The sequence below is a fragment of the Esox lucius genome, chromosome 15 (assembly GCF_011004845.1).
Source record: "Esox lucius isolate fEsoLuc1 chromosome 15, fEsoLuc1.pri, whole genome shotgun sequence".
Lineage (NCBI taxonomy): Eukaryota > Metazoa > Chordata > Actinopteri > Esociformes > Esocidae > Esox > Esox lucius.
The window spans coordinates 14,682,617-14,705,776 of record NC_047583.1 but is presented as its reverse complement, the minus strand read 5'-3'; the positions used below and the strand labels follow the sequence as shown (position 1 = coordinate 14,705,776).

The 23,160-nt window shown below is 41.8% G+C and overlaps 2 protein-coding genes across 8 annotated transcripts in view; one reads left to right on the top strand and one right to left on the bottom strand.

Annotated features, from left to right (window-relative positions):
• Positions 1 to 208: 208 nt before the first annotated feature.
• Positions 209 to 5,704, bottom strand: erg28 (ergosterol biosynthesis 28 homolog). Of its 2 annotated transcripts, none has more exons than XM_010879056.4 (5): positions 5,496 to 5,704; positions 5,118 to 5,261; positions 2,129 to 2,219; positions 1,909 to 2,027; positions 209 to 1,074 (listed from the first exon to the last, which is right to left on the bottom strand). In XM_010879056.4, exons 2-5 carry the CDS (start codon positions 5,248 to 5,250, stop codon positions 986 to 988), a joined length of 432 nt encoding a protein of 143 aa, XP_010877358.1. In that variant the 5' UTR covers positions 5,251 to 5,261; positions 5,496 to 5,704; the 3' UTR covers positions 209 to 985. The 2 variants fall into 2 exon arrangements, with proteins under 2 accessions (XP_010877358.1, XP_010877359.1); XM_010879057.4 differs by having other exon boundaries at positions 5,584 to 5,704.
• An 86-nt stretch (positions 5,705 to 5,790) lies between these two features.
• Positions 5,791 to 23,160, top strand: part of ttll5 (tubulin tyrosine ligase-like family, member 5) — a 62,057-nt gene continuing 44,687 nt past the window's right edge. For 2 of the 6 annotated variants that reach the window (XM_029125703.2, XM_020054142.3), the window contains exons 1-16: positions 5,916 to 6,178; positions 6,786 to 6,945; positions 9,421 to 9,527; positions 9,634 to 9,716; positions 10,448 to 10,554; positions 10,758 to 10,888; positions 11,045 to 11,127; positions 11,731 to 11,800; positions 11,900 to 11,984; positions 13,361 to 13,462; positions 13,724 to 13,815; positions 14,120 to 14,227; positions 19,575 to 19,656; positions 20,165 to 20,226; positions 21,964 to 22,049; positions 22,591 to 22,632. In XM_029125703.2, the coding sequence (XP_028981536.2) occupies positions 6,884 to 6,945; positions 9,421 to 9,527; positions 9,634 to 9,716; positions 10,448 to 10,554; positions 10,758 to 10,888; positions 11,045 to 11,127; positions 11,731 to 11,800; positions 11,900 to 11,984; positions 13,361 to 13,462; positions 13,724 to 13,815; positions 14,120 to 14,227; positions 19,575 to 19,656; positions 20,165 to 20,226; positions 21,964 to 22,049; positions 22,591 to 22,632 (1,302 nt within the window). In that variant the 5' untranslated portion in view covers positions 5,916 to 6,178; positions 6,786 to 6,883. Of the gene's footprint in view, positions 5,887 to 5,915; positions 6,179 to 6,785; positions 6,946 to 9,420; positions 9,528 to 9,633; positions 9,717 to 10,447; positions 10,555 to 10,757; positions 10,889 to 11,044; positions 11,128 to 11,730; positions 11,801 to 11,899; positions 11,985 to 13,360; positions 13,463 to 13,723; positions 13,816 to 14,119; positions 14,228 to 19,574; positions 19,657 to 20,164; positions 20,227 to 21,963; positions 22,050 to 22,590; positions 22,633 to 23,160 lie in introns of those variants that run through there. The other 4 variants (XM_034297550.1, XM_029125704.2, XM_029125701.2 and 1 more) reach the window with 3 other exon arrangements.

The window sequence follows — 23,160 nt, the reverse complement described above, 5'->3', positions numbered from 1 at the left end:
CATTTTGCACAAAGTAGGCCTGTTTTGTATGTTTCTCTTGACATCTTGAACTCTTTCCTGCCAACATATTTAGGAGTTACAGTATAGGTCCATGTAGTGTTTCATTTGCTTATTTGATGTGATGTGTAGCGGTTAGAAGTTGTATAAATGAGATTTATTCTTCTCTGTATGATTGTTGTGTTATCTCATGAGAAGTTTTGTTTATCACTCCAATGATGCAGAATGTTTTATTGTAGGATCATTTTAGGAACATTCAGTGGGGACAATTCTAACTGTTTGTCATATACAGTAATGAAGAACAACTTGTTTTGCTTGTTTTATATATTGTTTTTGACAAATTGAAACTAAAAACATTTTGAAAAATGTTAGTTGTTAATTTACTTTATGGACATGTTCTGCCACATACAAACCAGTAACACACAGAAAGCATAAAAAATTACTCTAGATCAAAATATCAAGACAAACGCCAATATCATGTCAATAAAGTACAGTGAATCACAGCTTCCCCAGACTGCTCATTTATATAGAAGTCAAACTCAATGGTCGTAAACCCTAACACACATTAATTAAAGCATAGCTAATACATATATGACAAGCATATATGTATTAGTTAATAACAGCACATGTAATAACAGCACATGACTAAACTTTCAGGCAGTTTCTATTCACAAAACAGTCACACAGATGTAGCCATTACACAGTGTATTGTGGCACAGGTACAAATCACCTGGAACAAGAATCCCACAAAGCTCTTCTTTATCTGGTGGGACCAGCTTTCCTAAACGACTTAAATGCCTGAAAAAGTATGCACCCTCTTAAAGGTTTACACCTATTGCACTCCTGTCTTCATGTACATACAGTATAGTAAATAGGCCACTCATTGTTAAAGGCAAGAAGCAGTAGACTATGCCACAGCTCTCTCTAGTGGTGTGCTGAATAACACAATGCCCCCCCCCACCCCCGAGAACAATTCTTCTGCATGGAATCAGTTCCGCTTTTTCTGCCGTGCAGTCACCTCATCCTGAGGTTCTGGAACACACTGGAACCCAATCAGCATTCCCAAGATGGAGAAACCTGAGTGTTTACATGATTACATGTGTTTTCAGTTGTAATAACAGACAGCAGCAGTACAAGAATATACAGTATATATTACGTTTTTGGGCTGTGACACAGGTTTTGTTGTTTTGGCTGCATTCAGTATTTTGGATTTGAAATCCTACAACGACAAGAGTTAAATTACAGACTGTCAACCTCCACTGCAGGGTCTTCCATCCATATTGGATGAAACATTTAGAAATAACAACACATTTTATACATTGTACTCCCATTTAGGGGTACCAAAGGAAAGCTCATTGGTTTGGATCATTAGTGGGGACTTAGCCAAAACATTAAGTGTGTGGAAATCAACTGTTTGATACATTCATTAAGAAAAAGAAAGCACCTGTTAGCTCAGCAATGGAAAATGACTTGTTAGACCAAGTGAGACCTCTACAGTGGAAACTTTCACTACAAGAAACTTCAAGAAACAAACTAACAGGAAATGTCTGACAGATTAGGAGCACTCTCCAGGACGTAGGCGTGGATGTGTCAGCCACTACCGTTCACAGAAGGCTTCACCAGCTGCACTAAAGATGCTGGACTGCAATGTTAAAAACAGTAGTTAGCCTCAAAAAAGGATTATACTTCCTACATGGCTCACACCCTCAAATTAAAGCTGACAGTCTCCACATCTCATTCACTGTTTCATTTGAAATCCAATGTGCTGGATTACAGAGCCAAAACAACACAGCTTCTGCCACCTTCTAAATACTTATGGACTGCACTGCTGTTACTGGTTTTAATAGAACAAGCTCACTTCTTCATCAGATTAGATTACAGAGCTGGAGTAGTGAATTCAACTGTTCTTACTCGCCACAATGAGAGGTGCCATAACGCCAATGGTCAAAGGTGCAGTTTTGTAGATGAAGGCTTCAGACAAAAAGTGTCCCAGAGCCAGAACAAATGTCCACAGGGTAATGTGATAGAGTCTGAATGAGGAGGAGAGGACAATTATTTACGAAAGATCCCACAGAACACGAGGCACAGTTTAATCACAGGACACAACAGTGCAGGATGCAGGTAGTCTTACGTTTTGTTCTGAATGTCAATGGCGCACGCACAGCGGATAATTGAGGACAGCAATGTCCAGATGCCAAATGTCCTGGCTTGGAGGCCATTTACTGTAAAAAGGAAGCAAAACATAACTTTTCGGAATTTGCTGCACCTTGGAGAAAACAAGAGTATTCTACTGCTGTGAAGCCCATAGAGCCACCAATATTTAGCCTATAGTGTTTATACACAGGCACCTTGACAAAATCCTAGAGGACACGTGTCTATATACTACAGATAATTCTTTATAAAACCCAGATAGAAAGACACTTCTGTACATCATTGCATGGCTTTAAAACATGAACACTAGAGATATACTATTTATCTCTAACAATTAAATTGAGTATTATGTTTGGAAAACACCAAGGACCTCATGATACAATACAGAATTACAATTCTAGGTGCTGATACGGGATTCAATATGAATCTCACAATTATTAAAACTTCCTGTGTTTAGTGTATATACAGTCAACTCAAGAAGTATTAGCACCTTACAGGAAAATGAGCAAACCTGAAGGCAAAAAACATTAACGACACAAATAATTAATCATATTGTGGGCTTGAACATAAGGGTGAGCTGTATACTTTCATTTCGAGACAATCATTTCTCAAACACAAAACATTTCACTGAGTAGTTACATTTATACGGCAAAACACAGATTTAAAAAGAATTGGCACCTCTTGAGAATATTTAAAATAAAACGACACGAAGTGACACGAAGTGTCATAAAATTTGAGGCTTTCTAGTTGGTTTCCGTCTCTAGGAACTTTATTGATGCCTACCGTATGAGGTCACACACAAATCTCTGTCTTCTATCACCATGGGTAAAACCAAAGAGCTTTCAGCTGAAAGGACACATGGGTGTTGACCGACACAGATCAGGTAAAGGATGTAAAAAATACCTATCAGTTAGAAATACCACTAAGCGTGGTCAAGTCAATAATCAAAATGTTTCAGAAGTCAGGAACAGTAGCAAATGTGCAGAAAAGAGGATGCACGTGGATATTGCCCCCATGCACCATCAGGAAGATGGTGAGAGAGATGGTGAGGGAGATGGTGAGGGAGGCAAAGGAGAACCCAAGGCTCACAGTTTCAGAACTGCACAGTCTAGTGGAATCTTGGGGTTATCAAGTCCCAAAATCAACTGGTAGACGCCACCTCCATGTCAACAAGCTGTTTGGAAGGGTTGCAAGAAAAAAGCCCTTACTGAGCCAACCCACAAATTGCAGCTCCTGATCCTGCCAAGTGTATTGGTTTTACAATTGGAAACTAGTGTTGTGGTCAGATGAGACAAATGTTGTACTTTTTGGTCATGCACACCATTGGCATGTTTGGAGACAAAAGGGGACTGCATATAGGAAAAGCACCTGATACACACATTAAAACATCTTGGTGTTTTAATGTGTTTTAATAGCTGTTTTGCTATTAGGAGATTTAAATTCAGACTTGACTGTAGATGGACAAGACAATGACACCAAACCTAAGAAATGGTTGCAGGACCACAAATATCTACGTTTTACAACGGCCCTCTCAGTCTCCGGACTTGAATCCAAATGAAAACATGTGGTCTGAATTGAAAAGTGCAGTCCACAAGTGCAAACCTACAACTATCAAGGATCTTGAAATGTGCTGGATTGAGGAGTGGTCCAACATCCCTCCAAAAGTGTGCGCCAACTTTGTCAGACTCAGCACTGTTATGCACTCCAGGATTGGCTTAACAAAATATTGATTGTAGTGGTGCCAATATCTTTAAAACTGATTGATTGATTTAGAACCTACGTTTTGCAGAAGAAAAAAAGTAGTACTTAGTACTTAATAACATGTTTTGTATTTGAGCAAATATTGTGTTGTAATTAAAGTATATGGCTCCCCCTTATGTTTGAGGCCAGAACATGACTCATTGTTTCTGTTGTTTATCTTCTGCATTCAGTTTTGCTCAATTTCATTAAGTTTGCCAATACTTTTTGAGCTGACTGCATGTAATAGGCAGCATGGACTAAAGATTTCTCCCTGGTCTGCAAGATGGGGATTCTAGACAGGGTTGGTTACTGACAGTTACTGGCTGGAGTGCACTGAGCCTTCTCGGATTAGGAAAACTGTGACATCGGGGTACAAACTACAGTTTGTTAAGTGTCCCCTCCTTCACAGGGCATGCTCACAACATGCCAACTTTTAATGTCTGGGCATCCCAATGACTGGTTCACATTGGTCAATTTAAAGGACACATATTTTCATGTAACAGCACACCCCACAACCAGAAAATACCTGAGGTTCTATTTTGAAGCCGTGGCCTACAAATTCCTGGTTCTCACATTCGGTCTCTCCCTCTTGCCTCAAGCTTTATCCAAAATCGGGAAAGGCAAGCCCGGGCACTCTGGAGGTGCAGGGGCTCAGGGTTTTTCCATACTTGGGTAAATGGCTGCTGGTGGTAGTCAAGGGAGCATGTACTGTAGTCTGCAACACTTTGTGGCCCCTCTAGTCTGGGCCATCTTAGGCTTGTCTCCAGATCTAGTGCCTAGACATGGGATTTGGCAATAGTTTTGGATGCACTGTGCGTGGCTCCCTTTGAAACACTGGGGTTAGTGGAAACCAGGCTACTCCACACAGGACACCATACTACAGGACGGAGTTCATGGCTTTGCCTTGATTCAACTAAACAGGTTGGGGGCTCCACCTGTTTCAACCCCCCTAATACATCGTAAGGGAGGTATTATGAAAGTTGTTCCCTTGCTTTGTTCAACGGGTGATTCTATAAACTAAGGCATTAAGAGTGTCAAACTCATTAGTGTTGTGAATCGTTTGTTACCACAGGGAGAAGACATTAAATTAAGAAATATTACACTATGTTCTGGGCAATATTATCCAACTTAATTTTCATGCACATGTGATATTTGCATAAAATGTATTACTCATTTTTAGACCACACAGTGATGTTTAATTTTAAAGTATTACAATCATGTTTGCTCACCAAACTCTGGTGTCCCCGTGTAGAGTTTCTCAGAGAGGAAGCTGTGATCTCTGAAACTCTGGATGCTGTTTCCCATTGCAATAACAGACACCATGACCAACCAACTCCGCAGAACATTCAGAAAACGACTCATCCTTCTGTTGCCTATGATGAAATACAAGTTGTCTTAATGAGAGCCAGACAGCAATTGCAGTTTGCAAAAGCTAAGAAAATCTGCATCGGTGTATTCTGCTTTTTACAGCTCGTATTAATGAATGGTATCTGTCTTGCTAGTTAGGATGCAAGAACCACCACGATCCATAGGGTAGACAGTTAGGCTACTTAAAACCATGTTGTCTGTTTTAATAGGCTAATATCTAAATAATTTATCTAACGTACCCGTTTAAATGTAGTTTATAGATGGAACATATCCAGATACGACAGACGTCAGCGAGTCGAAATCAATAGACATTAAATGTCAACATACCTATAAAAACATATCTGTTTCGAGATAGATAGATATACGCGCTTGTATGAATCTCACTACTGTCCTTTAATAATTAGCTGATATGGACATTCAATTTGACCAATTAAAGAGCTCTAAAGATGGTCTCATCAAATCATCCATGGGTCGTTCGACTAGTAGCGTGGTTTTAAGTTCCGCCTGATTTAGATCATTCAACCAATCATAATTAACAATCGAGCTCGCTCCCTACTTCCGTGCTTTTGGAGCCAATAGGAATTTGACCTCTGATGCGGCGGTTCCGTAACAGCTTCACTGGTCTTAAATGTCTGTATTTGACCTTTTGTAATTTGTTTTTTGTTGTTTTTTATTTAAATCTTTATTTTTCTTAGCCACTGAGATATTAATTCCTGGTTGTCTTTGTCTTTCAAAGTTCCCAATTTCCAAGTTTTTTTGAACGCAGCTTTAGCTAGAAGGGACTGCATTCATTGGTTGCCATTCAGTTGTTGTAGTTACATATAGGCACCTGGAATACTTTCCATTCTGGCGTATTGTTAATGTTAGCTAACTGGGGTTCTTCGATTACAGAAGTGTATTTTATGCTGAAGTAAATTGTCGGGTATGTTTACATCATGTCATAATTTGTTTGCTTGTTTTTTCAATTAAACGCATTGAATACACGGTAAAGCTAGATAGCTATCTTGCCAAGCTAGCTAATGTAACTAGCTATCCAATAAATTTTAGGCACTTTCGGCAAAATCTACAAGTATCTGGCTCGTATGATGAGCTGGTAATGATACATAGCTTTGTAGCTAGTATAAAGAATTAGTGTATGTGTTAATACCTGACTACAAGCAACATACAACATAATTTCAGGGCAAATTGTTTTACAGTCCCACCAAACTTGTTCGACTAACTAGCAAACATTCGTTCAGATCAAACGATAACGAGCTTAGTAGCTAGTGTTGTTGTACTAAGCTCATGTAACTGGCTATAACAACGTCTTTATAACCAGCTAAATGTACTGTGCTGTTCTAGCTAACGTTACCCCTCTGATGTTCTGATTCTTGTCTGATACTTGTACTACTACTAGCTAGCTATTCAGCTTGTTTCGGTTCAGTCCTGATATGTGGACAAACTCATCATTTATGCATGAAAATTATGTATATACAGTACGTTTTGGTCTCCTCAATTGTGTATTTTTAAATGGATTGATCCTTCTGCAGTATACGGGTGAAAGGACATGCCTACAGTCACAACCTCAAATAGCTGACGCAAGGCAGATTTCCTCAGGAGGGACGACTTCTACCATCACGTTGTGGAAATGCCAGCTGTGATCCGGGATAAAGAGGATTCAGAGTCTTCTTCAGAGGACGTGCAAGAAGAGTAAGTTGGTATTCTGATTAAGTGGGGATAATGGGTTAATTTACATTTCCTTTTATTTGTAGAAAGCAAAATTATTCACATAGTAACATCGAAGATGAACAAAATGAACAGATGTTTATACTACAACTACAAGGGTAATTATTACTGTTACAACCACATAGATGCTATTACAATACTTCATATCCTATTCAAGTTCTTAATATATTGTTTTACATTTATTCCATATTAATAAATTATCTGCAGCAACCATAAAATGTGAACAAATAACTTAAGCAAAATGCAAATCCCTGTAATAAAACGTATTTGTGAGTAAAATTAGTTCACAGGAGCTTATGGTGCAGTCTACAGTATTGCTATTAATGTCTTTACATGTGAGCAATTTCACAGGTAATACCAGTAGCTTTGTACCGCCAGCATTCTTTTCTTAAATAGGTCATAAACTAATACAGTAGAAGATGCCATATTCTCAGTCTAGTCTTAATCTATTCCTTGATTGAAATTTCATTAGGCTACTAAACTGTTTGCCAACTAAGTAATCATTCACATGTATTTAATGGAATATATTATCTCAGACCTGGTCAAGATAGATTAATTAAGGACCGATATCAAGTGTCTTGAGTTCCAGACAAATCTCTCTCAAGATATTTAATAGACCTACATTCCTTAATGCTTTAATTAGTTTGACCTGTGTGTCTTTTGAGTCTATATTAAGCGTAGATACTGGGTTATTACTGGTGGTAGTGTTCCCAGGGCACTCGCCTAACTATTAGAGCTCAGTCAACCTAACTACTCTCTGTTGGCACATGATGTCTAGCAGCATAACAAACTGTCATTATAGTCAGTATGGATATTATACATCTATTAACATGACAAGCATGATTCTGGCACTGTTTCCGTATAGACTTGGTTTAACAAGTAGCCCTTTTGCTAGACTAGAGCAGTCACTATGACTATAGTAAAATGATATATAGCCTGTTTAACTGTGAGTGATTACTTACAGATCCTGTTGCAAAGTGAGATTATTTAAAAACGACAGGGCCCCTACTGCCCCCTCACCATTAAAAACATCCAGCATGTGTTGTGGCCTTATACGTAGAGTACAAAATGAATGTCTGTAAACATTCAGGATGGATAATGGAGAGGATACACGCTCATGGTAATTGTCAAGTATTATATTCTTTTTGCCCTCCATAATACTCTGTGTGTATCCTCCACATGGACTGTTCATCTGCATCACGTGTTTCAAATAGGAGAAGTGAATGAGACAAGAAGTCGGAAGTTTCCTGTGTCATATTTAAAACGGATAACTTGAAAACCCTGATTGGGTATTTTTTTTCTTCTTTTGTCCTCTTTGAATCCAAACTTTTAAGGGTGGTATCCATAATATAATCTTTGTCTGAAAAGACAAATGCCACCAGGGGGCGTCAGAGTTTTTTTCCCCATTTTAGTCAGTTAGATGACAACATTATCAAGAGGTACTCACAGTGGCGAGTGCATACGATTTGGGTCTCTGTGGGAATTGAACCCACAACCTCTGGCTTTGCAAGTGCAATGCCCTCCTAACTGAGCTACATGGTACCTATTTTTAGAGGAAAGACATGTAATCATAAGGACCCTTTAGTTTTTTCTGAAACGTGTGGATATCTGAGCCAGGAGATGGTATAGGTTACATGTCTCCCTTTGCTCCTGACCGTATCCTGATTAGTCACATCTCATAGAGTTGTTCTCCATCAGCATGCTGTCTCAAGGGGGGCTGTACATCACCAACATGTATGTGTGGTACAAGGTCAAGGTTCATCTCTTTTTAGCATTACTTTTCCGTTTACTCTTTAGCCTTGGATGTGGTCTGGCCAAAGCCACATTGCTAATGTGTGTGTGTATAATGCTATTATCATTCTGTAGTAACATAGTGTGTACATAAACAGTACAAAAGCCTCTCAATTAAACCATAGTGCACATTCTGTTGCTTAATGCGCCAATTCACTAATATGTGAGCATTTAAAAAATACATGAATTTTCCATTTTGCTAAAGGAGCAGACATTCTGTCTAGGTGTTAAGAGGCCCTATATGCATCACAACTACAGATAGGCTGACTGTCCAGTTCCATAAGATATTTTCAGTGCCACGGTATGTTACCAGGGTGTTTGTTAGTTGACATGTCAGTTCTTGTTCAGTACCTATGAGGCTGTGTGGCTCGACCACTATCTGCTCTGCTAGAGTAAACACCACGTCAGATTGCATTCCACCACCCTGAGGTAAGCAAAGGTTAGGTTAGCATTATCAAGGTCTTTGCAGTCATTGTTAAGCGACATCAGAATATATAATAAAAGTTTACAGCTTTAGATTAATGTAATGCCATGTCTGAGACTCTTTTTTTTCTTTGTTTATTGGACATTATATTTGTTTGTTTGGGGACTTGCAGTACAGAGTTTTCTGTGGCTTGACACTCTCAGTGTATATTCCTGTCTCACCAGGGACCATGCTTGCATTGCCTGGACTGGCCTCAGCAGGAAGACCCCTGTCCTGGTGTTTTTTGCCGAAGCCATTGTCTCTAAAGATGGAAACATCCGCTCTGTTGGAGGTACTGGTGTCCAAGTATGAGAGTATGGAATTCTGTTGCTATTCCATCCAATTGCCTGATTCCTGTGGTATGATAATGTTACATTTCTTATATTGTTTTGCTTTAGAACGATACAACCTGGCCTTTAAGATTGTGCGCACGGAGAGCCGGCTGGTTCGTGGCATACTCACCAGTCATGGATTCCATGAGGTACTACAGGTCATATCCAAAGAATGTCTCATTCACTACACATATATTCCCCTCTGTTATGTGTTGCAAGGGGTGCTGTGTTTTTATTTCTCAGTGACACTGTCAAAACATGAGAATGTACTGACAGAACAGGAAAAGAAAGTTGGCCCTTTGTGACATTAATCCCGTGTCACAAGGGAGCACACTCTCCATTATCGCTCCATCCAAGCACTTACCATTAATTCCTTTTTTTATTTCATTTCAGTGCCTCTTGACTCCCACTAAAGCCATCTTCAAAGGCAGTCTAGTGTCTGCCACAGCGTCCCCAGAGCCAAAGTTTAATAACCCTCTATTGCAAACATCTGGCTTTGTCATAGCAGTTAGTGCAGGCCCATGCCAGACCTGCCTCTTTACAAAGGAGCGCAGAAGGGTAGGAATAAAACAAAGTAGATATAAAGTAATGTGAAGGGGATGAAAATAGCTGGTGTGCTGGCCTCCTTTTGAGATGATTTGAAGATTGAGGCCTATATTTTAGCAGATTAGCGGATCTGAGCCTCGGATCCATCCATGTCAAACTGTCGGATGTGTTGGAGCTCATATATTGACTGTGATTATCAACAGTAACTGTGCCAACTTTATGTTTGCAATAAGGCTATATTTTTCCAGTTTATGTGCCCTTTAATTTTCTTAAGAATGTCTCTGCCACTGTGTTTAGTGTGGTGATGTAAATAACATTGAGATCTGTTTTTCAGATCCACCCAAACAGCAATGACTTCAACCTCATGTGGACGGGGTCTCACCTTAAGCCTTACCTCCTACGAAGCCTTCAGGACTTCCAAAAGGTCAACCACTTCCCCAGGTATGACTGTGTCCCGCAGCTTCACTGCTTAAGCCCCCTCAAATCAGCCGTGTGTTTATTGGCTTCCAGAGCAAAGCACGTTCTGTGTGGACTAGGGCCTTTCTAAAACCTGAAATGAATCAGACTGTGATGCAGAAGGAGTCCTGTTGCCAAGGTGTCCAAGCTGTGAAACTGAAAGGTCAATTGCCCCTGTTCATTTCCAGATCGTATGAACTGACACGTAAAGACCGGCTGTATAAGAACATCCAGCGGATGCAGCAGGCTCACGGCTTTAAAAACTTTCACATTGTCCCTCAGACCTATGTGCTTCCGTCAGAGTACCAGGAATTCTGCAGTAAGTAGTGCTTGTTTGTTAACATTTGGTTCCATTCATTACTTAGTGTGGAAATAAGCAATATGAGCCACTATGTTTCTCAGAGCTCGTAACTCGTAGTCATGGTCTTAGTCGGAGTTCGTAACTCTTCCTCGTCCTCTGCTGCCTGATCTCCAGGTTCCTTCGTCAAGGACAAGGGTCCCTGGATCATTAAGCCAGTAGCGTCGTCACGAGGGCGAGGAATCTACCTGGTCAGCAATGTAAGGACCCCCCCCGCCACCCCCACACCTGTTCTGTTTACTGTGTTGGTATGTGTTTGTGTAGCTTTACTCACATTAAGGCAACTCCAGGGTGATTACCTTAGGGAACTCCGGTTCTAAATGGAACAATATGGCTTACCTGTTGTGGGGGTGGAATTCAGATGAAAAATAAACTGTACAACAGTGTGTCATACATTGCTGAGTAAATCACACACTTCAAGGAATTGGCTTTGGAAGACCTCCACAAGGTTCTCCGAATTGGACAACCTATAACCACTTTTTCTTCTGAAGTATTTTTATGAAACAGTGGAAAGAATGTCAGGGTGATATTTGAAAAGAAGGACATTCATTTTGTTTTTTTCTCTCTGAACTGTGGCCAACCCTGAGGTTAGAAGCTCTCCACCTCCCTCAGCCCCCTTCCCTCCTTGGCTTATCCACCTGCAACACATTTCAGCCTCATGAATGACCTTATTCCTTTCACTGAGTATGGCTCTTGATATGAATATAGCTCCTGACTTGATCATACTGTGCCAGGAGCATTCTGCTTAATTTAGCTATTGCCGTGCTACCTAACCTAGCATATTGGACTTTTCTCTTACAAAGCCCAACCAGATTCCAGTGGACGAGAACATCTTAGTGTCTCGCTACATCAATAACCCGTTACTGATTGACGGTGAGTTTTAGCCAGTTTTAGCCTATCAGATGTTGTTAGGTCACAGTGTTAATGTAGTCAACGAAGAAATTAACTATGTTCAGTGCTTTTCCTTTTCAGATTTCAAGTTTGATGTGCGGTTGTATGTTCTGGTGACTTCATATGATCCCGTCACTATTTATCTTTATGAGGAGGGCCTGGCCAGGTGAGATGTTTACTGGATCTCTAATAGCCAGATCAATTAAGTGTATTTGGTCAAAATGTTTCATGTTTAAAAGGGGCTTACAATTACATTTCAGCCTTCATAAAAGTAGTGGAGAAAATGCCATGGTTAGGGGTTTGATTCCCATGGGGGAACAGTATGTAAAAGTATAAAAATGCATACACTCACCACTAAGTCGGTTTGGATTAGAACGTCTGCTGAATGACTTATGTAAAAATAGCAACTGTTGTCAGGAACCTATTACATGATGACCACTAGAGGGCAGCCAAAGCGTTTCCTATCTGCCGGTGATAAATGGTGCACATTGGCAGTGGTTTCAAACAAAGCCATCCATTGTCTCAACAGTCAAATTAAATAATCAAATGCTCTTTCTCAGACTTGGAGCCAGAACGCCAGGAGGCAAAACTCTATTTCAAATTGTATTCCAGATGTATTAAATATTGTAATGATATTGCGCTGTAATAATAGGAGTGTGTCTCAGATATAAATCTGCCGAGGCAGACTAGAAATAAGTCTGCCTCAACCACAATGCTATTTGCAAGATAAGCAATGTTTAGTTGTTTTCTTATCATCACAGCTGGTAAATATAGGCATTGCAAAATATGTAATTTCACTGTATATTTGCTTGGAGCCAGCTGTATTATTGTGTTCTTCTGGATATTCCTGATACTGTTAGACGTTTGGGGCTGTGATGGGCGGAGTGTTTGGATGAAATGACATGCTCATCTCTGCTAGGCTTGACACACAACACACCCTGCCGTTCATGGCCAACCATGCTTTATGTTGTAAATGAGGGTAATACATTTAGTTTGAGTTGCGAACCAGTTTAATCTTTTGCATTCCATTAGGTTTGACGGTATTGAAGTTGTCACTGTATGCCAAAGAATTCTCAGTATTCCATGTGTGTTATCCAATACTCTTTCATACACCATATAGTAGAGTAAACATCTTTGCTGTACTAGGCTGTCTGATATTGTCAAAGGTCAGTCATATGAATTGCTGTTTGTGTTGTAAGTCTATATAGGACAGGGTGGGGAAACAGTGGCTGGAGGCCAGATTCAGCCTGTGAACTGATTCAATCCGGCCAGTGTTGGGTTTGAATGCAAAATAAAGTGAAATAAAATAGTTTTTTGGGGGGGGGGGGGGGTTGAAAAAAACAAACACTCCAACCCATTCCTAATTGTGTGAAAATACATTAACAGTATTTAGAATTTATTATGGACCTAGAATGGTTTTAATAAAAACCTTTTTTGTGTTGCTGTCCATTGAATTTCAAAATCCTGATGTGGCTTTTTGAGGCAACATTTTCTTTTGAACGTCCTTTTTTTGGCATGGTTCAAACAACAGTCTGCCTACAGGTTTGCCACAGTGAAGTATGACCGTGGAACTAAGAACATCAAGAACCAGTTCATGCATCTAACCAACTACAGCGTGAACAAAAAGAGCAGCGACTACGTCAGGTAACCTAGGATCTGCGGAGCACTTTTGCATTCCCTCTCAGGAACCACTAAATGGATATGTAGCTAATCAAGGGAGAATGTGTTGAGAGGAACAGGTGAAATCAAACACCATTGTTTTTCGGACATTTGAGAATGGTATTTACAGATGCCAGATAGCTTTTTGCTTTCCAATGAACATCTTTTCAACATAGTAGCATGTAATTCATTCACAAGGCTGTGTAGAAGAATGCCAGACATTGTCTGTCTTTTGTTCCTTTTCAGCTGCGATGATCCTGAAGTGGAGGATTATGGGAACAAATGGAGCATGAGTGCAATGCTGCGGTATTTGAAGCAGGAGGGAAAGGACACCACGTGTGAGTAACCTAATCTCTCGGCTCCCTTTTGGACCTCCTCTCTCTACCCTCTCCAAGCGCAGACTGTCTCTGGTATCGTCCGCGTGTCGTCAAAGAAAGCGGTCTGCGTTGTCAAGTTGAACAGGATTTAGTCTTCCGCCCGAAGGCATCGCCGCCTCTCACTTCCTCCATAAGGTCTACTCCTGAAACTGGAACCCGCTTACTGTTCCCCCGCATCGGGGTGCTGTTGGCGTGTCCGGGCTGGAGTCCCAGTCAGGCCTCAGACAGTCACCCTGCGTTCTGTCTCTGTCCCTCTGTGTTACAGTGCTCATGGGTCAGGTGGAGGACCTGGTGATCAAGGCGGTGCTGAGCGCTGAGCTGCAGATAGCCACTGCCTGCCAGATGTTTGTGCCACACAGGACCAACTGCTTCGGTAATGCTAGCCTGCCGCCCTCCGGGTGCCGGACCTGTACCCCTCCGTGGCTCTCCGTTTCGTTTTCTCCTTCATTTCTTCAGTGCGGACTACAGGCAGTCAACCCCAAGCCGGTCCGGGTTCCTGTGTCGGCCTTTCCTGCTCTGACTGGCTGGGCAGGAATGTTCTCCCTTTTTTCTATTGCCATTCAGGTCTGTCTGATTTAGGCTGACTGTTTTCTTGGCTGCTCCTGTGTAGCACCAGGCTCGTGTGAACTCCATTTCGGAGCCATTACTGGTGTTAGTGTTGGCGCTAACTGTCCTCCCTCTCACTCCGGTGTTCTCGGAGAGCTGGGCTTTGACTGAAGGCATGTCTGCCCAGCCTCTCCCAGTGCCTCTGCCCTCTCTGTCTCCTTTTCTCCCCCCCCCCCGCCGTCTCTCCATTCTCTTTTCCAGGTCTTGTCTGTCTCTCTTTACCCTGTGCTGTCAGTGCTTCTCACAGTGGATAGTCCGGGCTGCCCTTCTGACAGGTCTCTGTAGACATAATAGACCCCTGACTGGTAATTCTTTGAGCTGTGAGGGCTATGTACCAGTGCAGCCTGTTATCTGACAGTGGCCTGCATAGAGATCATATCTGTACTCCAAGCAGTAGACAGTACCCCAGGGCTTAACAGACAAATGGGCCCAGGGTGTGACGTGTTCAGTTTAAGGTGTCGCCGGGGCGTCCAGCTTTAATCCCGCCCTCGTACGTGCCTGATGGGAGTGAATCGATTTAGGGCAAGTTGACGACGGAGATCCTGCGTCCTCTGGAGTGACAGGGAACTAGGGGGCATGACATGGTGCTGTCTCACAGGTGAACTCAGGCCCACGCACAGGACACACAGGCAGTGTGTTTCCATATAGACAGATGCAGTGGACTGCAACAAACATACCCATTACCCGTCGTGAGATAAATTCACCAGTGAGGGGAGGTTTTTAGTTCTTCAGACAAGCTTGTTAATGATAGCACCCGCAGTGCGTCTGCCGAATGTACTCTCCAAAGGAGGACCGTGACGGCTCGAGTCCTGACAGTTCCAGAGGACCACCCTCAGTCTGCTGCCTCGCTTCTTATCCTCCTCTCAAGGTGGGCCGGTTGCTTTTTTAAATACGTGACAGGGTCTGTGGAGACATGTAGGAGCCAGTGTAGAACATGAGTGCCGGGAGTCCAGGCCAGCAAGACGGCCCAGCATCACTGTGTGCTTTATATTCTCTCTAAAATCAAATCAACCCAAACCACAAAGGGGCCGTGTTCTCCCAGTCCCAGCTCCTGTTAAACTCCTCCTCTCCGTCTCCCCCTACCTCCCGAATATGAACACAATGTTAATTCATGCTCTCAAATGGTCCTGAGCAGTGATGCCATGCACCAATAAAAGGGAAAACATTAGTAGGCTGTGATGTATCCAGATGAATAACTCTGGCTGAAGAGGGCAGTGTGAAACTGAAACAGGGCCTATTGTTCAGCGTTAGCAGGCAATCTTTACCCCTTATGGGGCAGGTCAAGAAATTGCCGTGACGCCCCTTTTAATTGGAACTCATCGCAATTTATTCTGAGCTATTTCAGGGTTTTTAATATAGTGTTTATTGTTTTCAGATGGGGTTTGCGCATTTTGCACAAATATCTCTGCCTATCTAAACTGTAACAAAACCTACCATTACTCTCTCTGGTGTGGGAAGGAGTAAAAACATTCTTCCTCCTAACTTTCCTTGGTAAAGTGTGTGGGGGTGGGCGGAAGAGTCTAGAATCCCACCCATGCTGCCCTTCACCACCATGCCTTGTGATTAATGGACAGGCTTTTCACTGAGAGATGCTGATTAAGACATGTTTTGACTGAGATCTGATTAGTCAAGCCAAAGGCCTATTTTATTACACACAAAACATTCCACATGCTGCTCATATATTCCACTGAACATATTACAGAACACTGTCAGGTAGCCTAATTCCACTACATAGTTGGGAATCAGCAGTTATCTACCTTTTAGATATTAGTTACATTTCTTTGTCGTGCATTTCTTTCCTGCCCAATGTTTTTCACACTGGATTTAGCCTGTGTTATGAGTCTAAATCATTTATCATAATTATTATTATTATTTTTTTATCCGTGAAGACTCTGTGCCATGCTTTTATTTGCTACCTCAAAAGCATGTTTTCACAGCTTTGCCATCGAACTTCTTGCTCCTCCCTGTAAATCTAGAGAAACAAATTCAACATAAGTTTGCTATTTGCGAATAATAATCCAATTTGTGATGCCTGACAACAAAACCCACTTGAAGAACATGCTTTATGTTGTTATTGTGAGACCCATGAAGTTATTCTCCCGGGCGGGGAGAGCACTGTTTTAGTGCTGTCTCTTGTGAGTTTCCAACTGCGCCCATCCAGTGGTAAAAAGCACTTGATCGTCCCCCCTCCCATCACTTTGTCTTCATTTTTTTATTTTAATGGCAGTTGTGAATGTTCTCCCGGTTTGACGGCTGTTGTGAATGTTCTCCCGGTTTGACGGCTGTTGTGAATGTTCTCCCGGTTTGACGGCTGTTGTGAATGTTCTCCCGGTTTGACGGCTGTTGTGAATGTTCTCCCGGTTTGACGGCTGTTGTGAATGTTCTCCCGGTTTGACGGCTGTTGTGAATGTTCTCCCGGTTTGACGGCTGTTGTGAATGTTCTCCCGGTTTGACGGCTGTTGTGGATGTTCTCCCGGTTTGACGGCTGTTGTGGATGTTCTCCCGGTTTGACGGCTGTTGTGGATGTTCTCCCGGTTTGACGGCTGTTGTGGATGTTCTCCCGGTTTGACGGCTGTTGTGGATGTTCTCCCGGTTTGACGGCTGTTGTGGCTTCTCTGCGGCTGTGTTAACAGCACTCCCCAGGCAGCGGTCGAGCCACAGAACCAACGTGTCTCGGAGCTCCCGGCTCCAGGGGCCCATGGGACAGAGGCCACGTCTGCTCTTAATTGGGGGAAAATGCGTGGTGTGTGGATTCTGCTCAGTGACGAGGTGGAAAGGCTTTTCTTTTTCTCCTTGTTGTGGCGCCGTGGGTGAGGCTCTCCGGTGCTCTGTTCCCCAAGCCTTAGAGATCTACACTGGGTTTTATGGCTGAATGCGTGTGTGCCTGCTTCCTGTTTAAAAACAAACGGGGGATAAATCACAAAGTGGAAAAGAAAATCTCTGCGTTTCGCTTAACACCCATTGGGTTTTAACTTATCCACTGTCCAATCCCTACCGAGACGTGCTCTTCCTGCTACTGATGTTGCTGGCATTGGCAATAATATGATTAATGTTTTTGCTCAAAGTAAAAACAATGTGGATGAGAATGTATATCTTTTGTAATCCTTATCATATTAACAAGAGCATTTGATTTGGTATACTCTTGAAATCCTACAATTGGATGTCTGCTGTCTTTTTTTACTAGTGTTAGAAAATCATCAACTAAATAGGGAAAATCCATAAATTTTTATGTATGCATAAAGCTAGACATGAGCTATAATATCACTCCTCCACCAAAGACTGTGTGAACAGTAGTGTAGGCTCTGTGTTTCCACTTATCTCACCTGCTAACACTAGAATAAACAGCTTACAGTTTTCAAAACACCAACCTCTGGCCTCAGAAAAAACCTCAGGAAACAGACTCTTTTGAGGTACCACTGAGTAAAATCATTTCTGTCTTTACCGCCAGAGCTATGCCCTGTCTCTCTGAAAGGCTGTTTTCTAGCCAACAAAGGCCTGTAAGCTTAAGGTAAGGGACTCGCCCCAGGCGGAGTGATGGAGTATTGACTGAGGGAGTGGTGGTGAGAAGAACCTCCACAGGGTTAATCCGTCACACTGTGGTGACATTGCTGTTTTATAACAGTAAAAGGAGAGAGAGGGATGGATGAGTTTGTCCACATGGAACTCCCTGACTGCTCAGTAAAAAAGCCTTTATTGTGTCACTCTGCCAGGCTGAAGATGGAGTGGAACATATGGGTGTCTGAGTCTTCAGATCCCTTGCGCTTGGAAAATACTTCCCCAACTTTCCAAACTTAGCTCAGTTGGAGATCAGGGTCTATCAGCAGTTTGCTGCGTCATAAGCCTCTTCAGCTTGGTCTAGATTGTAACAGTTGAAGACTGAGGTGGGACCCTATGGTGCAGGCTAAGTGTGCACTCCAATTTTGACCAAGCAACACTCGCCCGATGTGGCAGAAGGATTTTACAATAATGTTGTCAAAATATGGAGGTACATTTTGTGGAAATATTTTTTTGTTGCTTTTCAATCAAAAAAATAAACATTTGCAATCAAAAATGTTTTAATAGAGCACAAGACTTCATACATTTCATGAAAAATATATATTTAGAGAACAGAAAATGTATTTGAAAATCCTTTTTGATTGAAATGCTAGTTCTTCGTTTGCCCTTTTGACCCCACAGCTGTGGGCGGGCACAGGTGTGGATGATGCTTCTCCATTGGCCAGCCATTTTTTGAGTGTTAGTTTGGCCACCACCAATACTTTCATTCTGACACAAAGGAAGTAATAAAGTAAATAAAACGCATAAAGTTTTGCGCTCACTTACAAAATATTTGATAGCAATTCTTTTTTGGGTTTGAAGTCTCTTTTTCGCTTTCAGAACAATTATTTTTAAATGATAAGTAAAATGTTTTGCTCTCAACAAAAAGACTCAAATGTATCTCCATATTAAAAGCCGACTCTAGTTTTCTGGAATTAACCATATAGCCCTATTCAGTGCACAAGTACTGTGTTCAGAAATATGTTTCTCATCTAAGCTCTTATGTAAGCTGCTCACTGGGGCTGAAATATAAATATAGGCTACTTAGCTAATGCAATGCAGGCAACCAGTCCTCACTAGCAGCAGACATTTATTGTAGTTTCTCTCTGAGTGATTGGATATTTAATATCCATGTTATCAGTAGCAGAAAAACCAACCATTTCATCAGCTGCCAGTTTGTGGGAACAAAAATTAGACCCTTGAAGTATTTATTGTTCTATTTTTACTTGAGAAGAAAATGTGAAAAAAATCGCTCTTATGTGACATTATGATTAACATGAACCATCAACCTGTTTGATTAATCTAAATCTTTATTTTAGGACACTTGGGGGTATTAGAAACAAATGTGAAATAAGCTTTTTTAAAAAATTTTTATGGCCTTATTGCAACTGTCTATAGACGTTATATTGCAATATATGTAAAATCAGGTAATGGCAGTTTTATACTAATGCATTTGGTGATTGTCATGTTCCGTGATACCCAATGAACAAACTGCTACAATAGGCCCTTATTTCCAATGACAAATCCCCCCCCTCCCCAGGTCCTCTGGAAACTTCATTATGTGTGTGCTTTATCTACAGAACTGTACGGCTTTGATGTGCTCATCGACTCCAACCTCAAACCGTGGCTCCTGGAAGTCAACCTTTCTCCCTCTCTGGCCTGGTTAGTGGCTGTTAACTGATCACGTCATAATCTCACGGTTCATTAGACACACAGATGCTTATGCCAGATCTTCAATCTTTGATTTCGTTTCAGCAGTTGGTCCCTAAATGTTATTCTTCGAGAGCATTACTCTGCTCTGAAAATATTTGTATGTTGCACTACTTTTCCTTGAGACAAACACACACTTCTGTTCTTCCTTCTATAAAGTCATAAACATAATCTGCTGAGCTCTATGAATAAACATGTTAATACAGCACTTTAGAAGATGGCATGTTTGAGGATTTACACTAAGTTTGTTGATACCCTAATGCTTAATGCAAGGTTTTGCTTAATACATCTCAGCAGTTCTTTCCATGTCAGTTTGGGGACTTTTCCTTCATAGTTTTGGTTTGCCCTTGGTTTTGAGAATGGGTGTATTGTGCTATTTTGCAGTATGGACTTTTGATGACTTTAATGAATGTCAATAAAATATTTGTTAGTTTTATATGATTTGAATCTTTATTTCCAGCGACGCTCCTCTGGATCTGAAAATAAAGGCCAGCATGATATCCGACATGTTTTCTCTTGTGGGTGAGTCACACTCTCTCTTCCTCTGCACATTAATAAAGTGTTAATGCACTGGGGTTGGGGAGTGGGCAATGCCAAGGCTTTGGTCAGGCTGCTAAACCTGAATGTTCTTGGCTAAAATGTTCCTGTTTCTAACACACCCGGCTGTTTTTTGTGAACTGCATGGTCTTTATGATGTTAGAAAATCATAACCTATGTCTTTTTGTTTCAAAGCATAATCTGTAAAGTGCATGTTCCCATCACCTCGTTGACACTGTAGGCAGGCTGCTTATCAGTGGCCTTACGTGGCTCCGTGGGTTAAACTCAGTCCCCATGCGATGTCTCCTTGGAGGCTGCTCCACCTGTGAACTGGGCTGGGGCCGAGCTGGGGAGTGCCAGCACAGATGGAAACTTTGTTGGCCATGGCTCCTGCTATTCACAGGATGTAGCCTGCAGCGGGTTCCACTACGCTTGTTTTTCATCAAAGTGTCTCTTGTTTGTTAGGGTTCTCCACAGCACATTCTTACTGCAAAGGAAGAAATTAATTTATCGGCCATCCCTGCTGCCTGACGCTGAGTTTTAGCCTTTGGAGGCGGAGAGATGTTGTTTTGGACTTTTTCTGCACACTTAGTTAACAATATATGTTAACAATATATGTTAGATAATTATCGGATATCACTGTAATGAGGCCTCAGACTTATTAATTTGCATTTAATGACTTGTGGGTGAAATTGAATAGTTGTCCTTAAGCTGTCTTGAGAAATGCAGTGTGAGATTCTAAAATATAAAATACAATAAAACAATGGTTAGCCCTAGGCAGGGATCAACGCTGGCCATACCACAGATGTTCTTAACGCGACATTCCTGCGCATACAAAGAATACACTCAGGTAACCAGTTTGTCTGGAGCTGTGGGAGATATTTCAGAGGAACGTCAATTCACAGCTGAAAAAGACACATTTTCTTGTGCTCATCCGGTTCCTTCCAGAGTTTAGCAAAGGACAATGATGTGTGCACTACTACGAGTACAGCTGATTTAATCTTCCCGTATGTCCGCATCAGTGGAAATGACGGTGGAGACTGGAAGCCAGCATGCAGCTGGAACTCCCTCCCATCCTTCATGCTCATTAAGTGAGAGGAGGGAATCATGCATATGCCAGTTATCTTTGGACTAATGCATTAGTGTGGGCCTGGGGAAAATGAGCAGTGGCATGTAAAACATACCCCATCTATTATTCACCAAACAAACCCTAACGCTTTTGGCTCCTAAAACTTGGGCTTCATCCCAGCTCTGTAAATAATGACAGTGTGCCATTAGTATTCATTTTTCCCTTGTGTTTAGCTGTCAGTTCCGCGTCAGCCATGTTTGTAATAATTGCAGCGTTTAGACAAGAACGTGGCAAGAGCCTGATTCTTACCTGACGGCTTGGATGAGGCGGTTCAAATCACCTCAGGGTCTGAGCTGTCAATGAATCTGATCTATAATACGTTATGCCGTCACTTTGTATAGGAAAGTATGAAGGTGAACTGTAATGTTTTTTATTTTATTTTTTAATCCTCACTTTGTCCGTCAGGGTGTAAATGATTGGGAGTGTCAGAAACAGTGTGGAAGGATCAAGCTTGGGGCCCGTATTCATGTCACAAATTATAGTATCAGAATCAGATCTTTATTATGGGATTACATGTGCTTTGCTGCTCTTGATAGCAAATTGTCTCTAGCATCTTGTTATTTTACTAATTCAAGCTTCTCATGTCCCTACAGGCTTTGTTTGTCAGGACCCCCTGCTACGACAAACCAGCTCTGAACGGGTAGCTCTGGACCCAAGTCTAAAGTCCCACAAAGCACAGGTATATCTTTCCTTATTGTTTCACTAGTATACATGTCTTAGTCTTTTTATGCAATGTAACCTAACGTCATGAAAACATATATCAGGTCCCTTACTGTACTGTCACAGTTAGAGCTGAGCCCTTTTTGCCCTTATGGAAAATCATTCTCATGAAAAACAACTGCTAATGCAATTACTCTGTTGACATCAGGGTTACATCATCGGCACTGCGAATGCTGCTCTCTGTGGATTATTATTTTATCATTTTTAATCAAGTGATTAATGCGCTCACTAGGCCCTGTCGCTTAACGATGCCATGGCAGCTAATACACTTGGCTCACTGCAGTTTGCTACGACACGCGGCCTGGGCCGGGATCTGCTGGTGGGATGTTGTCAGATCAGACCGGTTTCTCTTTCCGCCCCATCAGTCTGTCCACCTTTTATCGTACACAGAGCCCAGTTAGATGTGCCGGGCTGTAGCAAGCCCTGGACGTTTGTGCGTTTTGTGGCTGTGGTTTGCAGCTGACGTTCATCTCACTGTCACACTCCGTTGCTTCTCTTAGCGCCCTTTCTCCACTCAGTCAGCCAGTGTTCACTCTGGATTGGTAAGTTGTCCTGCCTCCTCCTGTAATCCAGACACTAACCCTGGTTGAACTTTTCCCTCTGCCTCACCGCCACGCCGCCTTTACACTCGCTGGTAAGAAAGCAACTTCATTTTTTGACCACCTGTCGTTTTTAGTCTCTCGTTTTGAGCGTCATTTATTCAGCTTTTCCTCCTACTTTCCAAAGTACTCTCTATTGATTATGTGTCATGGTCTGCTTTTAATCAAGTTGTCCTTAGTAGATTGGTTTTGCCGAGACTGATGAATGAGCATTGCAATGCAGGTCTTATATTCTATACCATTAGTAAAAGTGTGCAGTGCCTCAGCCGGTTACAGACGCAGCAAAACAATATGGCCACTAAAGCAGTCCTGTCAGGGAGGCAGTTAATGAATCCTGGGTTCCTGTGTTTACCCTGTCTTCTTCCTCCATACTGTTTTGTGATTGGGTACCCTGTCTTCTTCCTCCATACTGTTCTGTGATTGGGTACCCTGTCTTCTTCTTCCATACTGTTCTGTGATTGGGTACCCTGT